The sequence below is a fragment of the Geospiza fortis genome, unplaced genomic scaffold (assembly GCF_000277835.1).
Source record: "Geospiza fortis unplaced genomic scaffold, GeoFor_1.0 scaffold366, whole genome shotgun sequence".
Taxonomy (NCBI): Eukaryota; Metazoa; Chordata; class Aves; order Passeriformes; family Thraupidae; genus Geospiza; species Geospiza fortis.
The window spans coordinates 5,001,596-5,012,282 of NW_005054342.1; the positions used below are offsets into that span (position 1 = coordinate 5,001,596).

At 38.4% G+C, this 10,687-nt stretch overlaps 1 protein-coding gene across 1 annotated transcript in view; it reads left to right on the top strand.

Annotated features, from left to right (window-relative positions):
* Nucleotides 1-7,737, top strand: part of OCA2 (OCA2 melanosomal transmembrane protein) — a 161,529-nt gene extending 153,792 nt beyond the window's left edge. The window contains exon 23 of the mRNA XM_005422699.3: nt 7,157-7,737. Coding sequence (XP_005422756.1) covers nt 7,157-7,244 — 88 coding nt within the window. The 3' untranslated portion in view covers nt 7,245-7,737. The remainder of the gene's footprint in view (nt 1-7,156) is intronic.
* Nucleotides 7,738-10,687: the final 2,950 nt, after the last annotated feature.

Genomic DNA, 10,687 nt, shown 5'->3' on the forward strand with positions numbered 1-10,687 from the left:
CTCTTTCCCAAACCTGTAGCGTTGAATGGGGTTATTTGAGCAAAGTGCATTATGTGCATCTAGGTGGATCCACACAGACAAATTTATCTGTATTATGCTGGTCTTTCTGAGAAAAATATCACCCCTACTTCTGTGTGTTCAGGTCTGTTTCTGTACTTGAGATTGTGCTCTTCCCTGGTTGTCTGCAGGATTTCACATTTTTCTATTGGAATAGTATATTTATTTCTAAAAGAAAGATGAGATACCCTTGTCATCTAACAATTGTCTTGCTGATTTTTAAATGATCAATTACAGTATCTTTTTTTACTAGAAGTGATGTGTTTTCCGTTTTTTTCATGACTTTTCTTACTGGCTACTAACTTACCATATATGAATAGGCTTTGGAAAAGTATCAGATTCACTTATCTGGTAGTCTTGTATTTATTTGCAGTTGCACCACAGAGCCCTAGACAGAGACTGCAACAAATATTGTATTAACAGTCATTTGAAACTGCCAGGTGGAGCTGACACACCAACTATTCTCTCAGAATTAAAATCTGAAATTTTTCATTCTGTAGTCAGAGTTTTGAAAGTCCAAGGAAAGGCCCATTGTTTGTTCTGCATATAACTATGTTGAGGTTAAACACATCTATATAACTATGCATATAACTATGTACACATCTAGGAGAGATTTCTAGATGGTAGGAGGCAAACCATAGCACTTTTCTATTTTCTCACTCAAGATCTGATTTGCCCTATCTTAACTTTACTCCAGGCAGCAATTCTATGGAAAATCTTGCATAGATTCAAACATATATTGGCATATATTCAAAAGAATATAATGAGAAATTGTTAAAAATTTAGCAAGCAGATGAATATAGAATTATAGGTTTTGTTCTGTGTTTTAAATTTCACAGAAACTCCCATGTATGGTAACTAGTAGGTAACTACACTATAATTTTTATGTAATTCCAGACTATATGAAATTCACAGTAATTTAATGTTAAATTAATGATCACTTGCTGTTTTAGCCACCTGTTTTCTGAGCTACAACAGGTGTCTCGATTTGAAGGGGTCATGGGTATATGATAAACATTTTTAATAAGTTTTCTTTAAGCTGATAGGAAAGTCCGTACTTTCAGATAAACTGGATCAGTATGTCAAAGACTAGCAATGATGGAAAAGTTGATACAACTGAAATGATCAGACAGTCAGAAGGTAGCCTGCATGGATAGAAAGGGAAAGAAGAAATAGGATGAATATTGTGGTTATATCCTTTTGTTTAAAAGAAAATTACTTACTTCGCAAATTGAATGATGACATTTCAATAAAATGTGTAATTTTCCTTTTGTTCAGAGCTAACCTTATGTATGTCCTAAGCATGCCCACACCTGAGTCTCTTTTTTGAGACTGCTTTCAGAGACTTTTAGATCTTCTTTTAAGAATGAGTTCGTATTTATCAAAATTCCAGAGCAAAACACAGTGAAAGACTGTCCAAGATTGAGAAGAATAATCTATCTTCTGTTCTTCATTAAATGTTTTCTGTTGAGATGTCAATCTTCAGGCGTTCAGATAGTGCCTACTTATCTTGTGTTGAATAACAGAGGAACAAATAAAGGTCTGAGAATTACAGAGTGATTGAGGTTGGAAGGGACCTCTGGAGGTGTCTCTCAAGCAGGACCACCTAGAGTCTATTTCCCTGGCCCATATCCATATGACTTTTGAATACCTCCAAGGATGGAGACTCCACAATCTCCCTGGGCAACCTGTGTCAGTGCTTGGTCACCAACACAGTAAAATAAAGCATTTCCTGATGTTCAGACAGAACCTCCTGTGTTTCATTTTGTGCTGTCTCTTGTCCTTTCCCTGGGCATCACTGAGGAAGGCCTGGTGCTGTGCTCTTTACACAATCCCCTCAAGAACTTATACACATTGATGACTTCCCCTCTGAGCCTTCTCTTCTCCAGGCTGCACAGCCTCAGCCCTCAGGCCTTTTCTTGTATTATTGATCTTCCAGTCCTGTGATCATTGTAGCCCTTCACCGGACTCTCTCCATTATGTCCATGTCTCTTTTACTGGGAAGGCCGAAACTGGCTCCAGGTGTAGCCTCAGCAGTGCTGAATAGAGGGAAAGGATCACCTCTCTTGACCTGCTGGTAATATTTTCTTAATGCATCCCAAGATACCATTAGCCTTTCTTGTTGCAAAGACAAGTTCGTGGTTCATGTTCAGTTAGTGTCCACCATCTGTCCAGGCCCTGTCTGTTTCTGCAAAAGCTGAGGTTATAACTTCTGTAAAACCTGCAGCATGAAACTGATACAAATTGAGAAAAACCAAAATTTTAAGCCTGATTAAACTCTACCAGTTGAATTTAAATTTTGCATTAAATTGCAAATACAAGTAGGAGTAGAAGTTAGCTTTAACCTTTTTTTAACTCTTACCCCTGTCTACCACTAGTCTTCTTTCACTGACAGTGGTTTGGTCTTAGGCAATTTCTGCTGTTGCTTTTCCACTGAGAATCCACTGAAGGTTCCTTGTTTCTTAGGAGACATGCTCCTTCCACAGATTTCCCCAAGGATGCACAGGCTGTGCAAGTTATGAGCTGTCAGTGAAGGTAGTGCATGTAGGCAAGGTTTTAATGCATGAGAACATCTGGTATTTTGTGTCCCAAATCAAGCAGAACAGGGCAATGAACCTGGGTCTTATACATACTGGATCCTACTGGGTCTTGGAGCATCAAAAATAGAGCTGCAAGGTATTGTAGGACGCCAGTTTGTGCAAGAAAATTCAATTCTGAACCCAAAGGCTTCACTATTATTATTTAGCAAATAATATTGGATAAACTTATAACCCAAGAAAACTGTAATAGTCACTTCCATAGAAACTTATTAAAAATGGATTTTATTCCTAGAATAATCATACAGAGGTTTTCTTTTTTCCAAGTAAATACGGGCCAGAAATCTTGCAGTGAGGCAGAATTAGAAATATCTAGGTCATTTACAGCAAAAAGGTTCACTTCTCTTGCTAGTTTTATGCCCACAGTTGACTTCTAATACATATTTCACACTTACCTCCACAGAGTTTCATTTTGTTCATTTCAAATTCTCATTTTGATTTGCTAAGAAAGAATATGTTGAATTTTGCTCTCCACAGAGCCTGACATCTCTCCCACACTGGGACAATTTGCAAGCTTTTCGTTACTGGATCTCTGAAGTTATTAATAAGTAAAACTTTGTCCAAGACAGTTCCCTGGGGCTCTCACTTGAAACATTCTCACTACCTCACACTGAGCTAACATCTGCTTTTTGTGTATATTTAGGCTGGGCGATTTCATTTAGGTAGGAGTTTTCCATGTTAGCCTCTAATATGAAGAAGAGGAGGAGGAAAAGGGGGTGACTGCTGAATCCTGACATCCTTCCCTTTCTTGTATCTGACCTTGCTTCCTCTCTGCAGTGGTAAACCCTCCCTCAGCTGGCTGCAGAGCACCAAGATGCACTTTTTGAACCATGCAGGCTCTGTGTATATTCTTGTCTGCAGAGAGGAAGAGACAAGGAATGTGCAGTGCAGGATGCAAAAATTTATTTTTATGCAAATATGATCATTAGTGTTTATTATGAATCTGAAGTTTCAGAACACAAAAGGTTTTGATAACTTCTAGACTCCACTGATCCTTTTCCCTGGAGAGGAGCAAAAGAATGGCATGGCCCTTTTTGATTCCAAGGGGTATGCTGGAAATAAGAGTGGCTGGAAGTAATTTTTACATTGTTTATTATGCATTCTTAGACCTAATATACTAAAGAAAACATTTGTAACCATACATATGTGGCCTGGGACAGGAACTTTTTGTTCCTTGGGGAAGAGCAATGGGTAGTGTAAATAGCATGATCCCATGATACTCAAGGACTCTATTAACTCTGCAGTAACTAATACTTACTGCCTTTATCTCTTCTCGCTCTGGTACACAAATTCCACATTGAATTTGATCCAATTACATTAGTGCTCAGGCCAGCGAGCCTGAAATTCAGACCTCAAGTTGTGGGGTAATTGCCCATGCAATGAGAATAACAGCTTTGCAATTGTGCCCTATGCAAGCATCCACACTATGTGCAATGAGGTTCCTCCCCAGGCCGGCTGCTTCTGCCTCCAGCTACACATTTGACTGGCACTGTGACAGTGGTGGTGTCATCGCAATTCCTGCATGTGGCCCTGTATAATTAATCCATTTTCTTGCATGTGTCTCCTCCAGGTTTGAACAAACCTTTTTGTTCTGTTTTCAGTGATCAAGTAGCCCTTGAATCTTTTTGGATCCTTTCTTCCCCTTGCCAGTCTTCACAAAGGCATTATATTGCCCTTCATTGCTGAGCTACTGTGCATTCTCCAGAGAGTTTTGTTAGGTGGCATTAATACAGACTAAGATCTGCTCTGTCTCCAATCCTCCCAGTGCCAGCTCATTGCTTGCCAAGTGTGAGGTCAAGAGATCTATGTTTTCTGTCGAACAGCAGCTGCTGCTCTTAAGAATGCTGCAGCAATCTCCAGCTCACTAGCCTGTCTTGGAGATAGAGCCACAGGGGACATTCATTAAATATACTAAAGGATGTAGTAGGGGGTTTTATTCCTATTTTATTCCTATAGCCATTGCTGGGTTTGCTTTTTTTTTGTCCTATCAGGACACTTTTGTCTAAGTGAGGTTAGGCAATGCCACAGATCAGATTGCCTGACAGAAGAATGGGAAGGGTCTGCAAAACAGCTGGCTAGCCAGGAAATTAATTAATTTATTTTTTGGGTTTCTTTTTCCTAAAATAACTCCAGGAGAAGCATTAGCTCTTCTGTTTTACAATATAATGAGCTTGATCATAGTTTAGTGATTGAAGAGTGATTCAGCCCTTTCAAGAAACAAGTCATTCAAAAGCAAGGATCTGACCAGTTGGATTGGAAAACAAATAACAATTCTCTGCAATATATTTATGCGTGTTCATAAGAAAAAAACCCTTCCACTTCCCAAAAAATCCTTCAAATGCATTTCAGACTTTTCAGGAAATATTTGAAAGCTGTGGCAATTGTCTAACCGTTTCTATCAATCTTTTGTACCTTTCTCCATTCACCTCTTGGACACAGCTGGCCCTTCTCTCTAATCTCATTTTTTTTCCCAAGTCCAAATGGCAGCTTAACATCGATGCTTTTGGAGCCAGAAGAGCAATAATGATGCCTAATGCCAAAATGGCAGAAGAGGCCAGCTTACCAGGTCCAAACCCCTAGAGGGATGAAAAAGAAAGCCTCTGGAGCCAGGCATGGTGGGAACTGTCCTTCTGAGGCAGATCTTGGAGGCAATATTGGGTGATGGACACAGGGACATTTCTTGTACACAAAGAGGCAGGCCAGCTTCTTCACAGGGGTGTCAAGGGCACAGAAATGAGATCATCTGTCAGTCTGACAGTCTTCTCTTTGCACATTTTCTGTCTTGCAGGGGTTTCCTTTTCATCTCTTGGATTGAATCTATTTCTGTAGGTGTGTGAGATGAGCACACTTCCATACTGGGTTGAGTGACCATGAAGCTGCCATTACGGACAAACTTGCTCTTTCCTAAATAATTCCAACATATTTTTTAGAGTGCTTGTGTTCATTAGTTTCCCAGCTATTCTACAAACTTTATAGGCTAGGACTGATTATTTTTGTGTTTGCAGTGACCTTCACTGCTGGTAGAATTCCTTTCTCAGAAACTCAAACCAATGGCTGTTAAAGGCACTTCTGGTCTGCTGGTCACATCTATGCCTCTGCCAGTCAGCTTTCCAGAGAAACAGCAATGGAAGAAACATCTCATGAAGATCCCATGAGTTTAGGGTAATGTTGCAGCTGCAGGTAGAAGCAGATGGTAATGAGCAGTTGAGAAGTTTAGTTTTCATTTTATGCAAGGGCTTCCTAGCCTGAGGAAGTGGGGGCCACATTTAATACCCCAAGACATCTCTTCTATCTGTAGCTTGCTAAGGGAAGGAGTTGCTCATTTAACCAAACTCAGAGAACAACGAACAATGCCCTCCTGTCCCCTACAAAATGGTCATCTCAGTACTCTGTCAGTAATGGCAGATAGGAAAAGGCTCAAGTAACTTCCTAAGGGCAAAGTAAGGCAAAAAAAGGAGAATTAATATACCTAGATATGTAAGTTGGTCTTAGTTCAAGAAAAAGAATTAATAAAATGCTGAACTTCAGACAACATTGCTGTGCTTTTCTGAGTTTTATGAAAACTCTTGTCTGAATCTGGTAAAAGAAAGTGTATAAGGGTATCATTTGTGGCATGATCATAGCTCTCCTTGTGATTTTAGTAACATGAAATAAATGAGTGTGATCACAGCAGTGTTTTTTCACAGACTCCTGGTATCATACAAAAATGCTTTTGAGTTTCAGAAAAGTTCTTTTTCACATATCTGAAAGACCTGCAGATTTAGCCATCAGGACTTGGCCAACTCCACAACACCATTTTCACTTGTCTGTCTCTGCTCTCTGTATTTGTCAGTCTAAATAGAGGTATTAAATCTGGGTGTTGTCAGAAAATCTTTTCCTGTGGTGAAAAAAAATAGTTTTTTGGGGTAGAGCGGTAAGATTTTAGTAATTTTACAAGTGCCTGGGGTTTTTTTCCAGCAGTCTGTTAATACTCAACTCTGTTAGACATGGTGAGAGGTATGAAAGTGGAGTGCTAGCTGTATGTGACTCAGATCAACAGGGAAACAATGGGTTTGATCCAATATTGTGTTAGAAAGTGCCATACCAGAATTACACACCTAATCTGAAGGGATGCGTACTTGAAAGTAATTTCTAATACTGCATAATTTGTAAGAATTGTTATTTTACCTGTATAATTGCATGTTGTGTGCATGGGACAAAACCTGAAAAAGGCCAAAAGAGCAAAGCATGCAAGATTCTGAGACAATGTAAATTGGAACAAATGTTCTGAAACCAATGAAACTATGTGAATTTTGACCTTGTATCTCTAAGGCTGGAGGTAGAAAGGTGAGCTTGAATATGATACTGTTATCTGTTCAGAACATCTCTGCTTTTGGTATTGCTATAAACATATTTTTCACTCAGAATGTGTAGGATAATTCAAACTATCATTTTTGTAAATTGGTTGGCGAACAAACTATAGTATCCTTATTAATCTTTGCTTTATTTTATTGTTGTTCCAGGTTAGGTTTCCCCATGATGATCGTGTCCTGTACCATCGGAATGTGCTATCTTCTTGTTGCTCATGTTGTAGTAGGTTGGAACTCATAGTAATTTATACTTTCAAGACTCAGATAAGCTTTCCCTTTTGTTTAGTTTATATCAGAATGTTAAGAACACATATGAAAGCAAAAAGATGTGTAAAATCCCAACATATGGTATCAATCAAAATGATTGTTGGCATAAACATCAGATATGGTCATTCTTAACCTTTTGTTTATGAACAATATGGAGAATTAGACAATCAAAATTAAAAGAATTCATATATTTCATTATGAATGCAATTAGTGTGCAGATAAAAAGGAACCATCTCAAGGGAATATGCTGTGCCTGAAAGTTTGTATTGACACAATCTGAGTATAGTCACAGATGAAAAACTCATTCACAATAGCAGATGTTCAGTAATTTCTTTTTAGGGCTTTATTTTTCTTTGTCAATATATTTAGCTATTTGTATGAAAGTAATTAATATTCAAGTTGTAATAATTGAAAGTTAAGCAGAATATCTGTACACTTTGAAGGATGTATCATTATCTACATTAAAAATAAACACATGTCCTGGAAATGTGCTGTGGAAGGAATTATTATTTTGGAAGCAGGATTGTATTGCCCAGAGGCTTTGTTTTTAAAGTTCCCAAACAATGTTATGCTACTTCTACTTCTTTTTTTTTCTTAAAATAAACCAATGCCATTCTTCTTACAAAAGGACAAACATAAATAGTGATAAAGCATCAGACATCTTCCATTTAATCATTAATTCACTTTTGTGAAGGAATACTCTGAATATTTTAATAGGTTAATACACTACATGGAAGAATGAGCTCATAATGTCGCTTTGATTTCCTTATCTCTGGTGATAATGTTTTAAGCCACATATATTGTTTTATATAATTGGCTGCCACAACAGGTCAAAGTTGTCTTTATGAGTGTTAAGTCCTGTGAGGTACTCAAGAGCTCAATTCCAAATCTTCCAAAATCTTGGTGGATTTGGCCTGAATTAATGGTGGGTGTGTTTTACTGAGTCAGAAAAATTGGCAACCTGGTGAGTGCAACCCACCAGGTGGATGAGGCTGAATTACAGGAAGCCAGCAGAGATGATCAAATGTGGCTTTTCCTTCTGCTTAGTCCTTGAGGTAACCAGGTAAGTGAGAAAGAAGCAGTATCTCCCCCACCAAAGTGAGGAGATGTGAGATTAATCATACATCCTGTTTGACTCATATATAGGTTGTATCCCTCACCAGGTTTGTTTTAAATGGGAAATGCTAAGAGGCCAATGGAAATCAGGCCCAGCCCCCGCTCTAAGCAAGGGCTGCCATCTCTCCTAGCAGGTTCAGTGATAGCAGAGAGTGTGTGGAGCCCGAGGGGAAGAGCTGTCTCCACTGATTCCAGACCTCTCACCAAGATATCCATCCCCGCCCATGTTCAGCCCCGCAGATCAATGAGAACTCCTGTGATGGGGCTGAATTTTGCAACACTGTTGAGAAACCCCGAGGTTGTGCTGACAGCGACCACCTGTAGAACCCCAGATCTTCTCCCAGAACCAGCACAACTTTTGTATCCTTTTATAGATATAAAACAAAACAAAACAAAATCCCACAAAACCAATCAAAAAAACCCCCACCAAACCTCTGTGATGTCTGGATCAAAACAAAACAAAACAGAACAAAGAATAAATGATGACCCTGAAAGACACTCCTTCATGCAGTCTTTCTGTGACTGAATTTGGCCTGTCTTACTCTAAATGCAAAGAGTAGTTTACTATATAATAACTGGAACTCTGTTTCAATCAAACAAACATTTATTTTAATCAACTCAACATTGATCTCTGGCTAAAAATAGCCACAGAGTGTTGTATAACCCTCAATATTTCTCCCAATGGGGCAATATTGGTGCAGTCATTGATTGCACAAGAACTGTTATATTAAGCGCTAGAAAATGCAAAATCAGCTTCTGCTAAAACACAACATTGTAAGTTTTTTTTTTTCTTTTCTGTTACATTAAAACCCAGTTTGCGTGTATGAACATAAAAATGAGACTATGGTCACACAAAACAGTGTGCTAATTAATTTAATTAATTTAATTGTGGTTTTTAAGGAATAAAAAAATTAACTAAAACCATATCCTGCTTCTGAACCCTTGAAACTTTCCAGCAAATTCTGACCAAACTGTGCTAATAACACAATCACACTAGCTGGTACAAAACTGCATTTTGCATTTACAGTCTGCTGGAAGGAGGAAAGCAGAAATGCAGCAAATGTTATCCTCTTATTCATGTCAGTAAATACTTCTGAACACTTTGGTGCGAGAGATCTCACTGGCTTCAGAAGTGCTACATCAACAGGACTCAAATGGGATTTTCTTTCTGCTATGTAATTTGTCCTGTGGAAAGAGGACAAGTAATGCACAGGGAGTACAAAGTCATGTTGATAACAACAATTTTAGGCAACTGAACTTGAGTTTATTCTGCTTCAAGGAATTTTTTTTAATGACATATTGTTTTGCTGAGGATTTTCTTAATATAAACCGACTTTCCTTCCTTCAGCAGTCTTTTAGCTCCTTTTGCACAGCCAAGAGCTCAGTAAGACCTTAAATGAAAAAGCAAATTGTAAAAAATAAAATAAAATTGTTTGTTTACACAGAGCTTTATGTAAGTGTAATGAAAATTACCCAGGTGCTTCAGATAATTTCAAGGTAATGAAGTACACTTTTCATTGCCATCCATTATAGTTATCAATGTAATCTGAACATCAAAAGGGCACGATTACAGTGGCTACATCCTGGACAAAACCAGTGTGCAGGATTCCATAAAAATGGATCAGATCTGAAGACTGGGTGGAGGTTATTTTTCCAGTGAAATTCTCTCTAAATAACTTAATAAAATATTAGTTAAGTAATAAATAATGTAGAAGTGTATTATCTTTAGTGTGCTTGTGTCTGATCTCAGAGGATGGTTTCCTCATTTTCATTGACATCCTTTTAGGCTATTTGGTGATGTTTTTTTAAAGACATATAGTAAATATAAAGATATGATTCTCCGAGGTCTACTTGCCCTTTCTGAGCTGTGTAAAATGCAATAAGATAGCAACATATGAATTACAGCAATACCAGACAAAGTAAGCCATGCTGAGTAAAAGAAGCCATCTCCAGTAGATAAACCAGGCAATCACTGAAAGCAGGGAAAGAATCAGGGAAATACTAGAGCTTCACCAAATAGTGAGCTGTGTAGCAAACAGCAACACTGAGAGTGGCCAAGGGTCTGCCCAGCCCAGCATCTGCCCTGGCAATTGGCTTAGCAGCTGCCTCTTTCAGAGAGCAGAGGAAACATAAAATTGTCTTCTCTGTGACCCAAAGTTTCTTGAATGCAAGACAGCGCCTTAATTAATTACAGCCAATGGATTGTCCTTCCACAAACTTAACCAGCTCCTTGCTGAACCTGTGTGAATTCAACTGTCTCAACAGATGAATAGTTTATCAACAGATAAACGATACACTGTG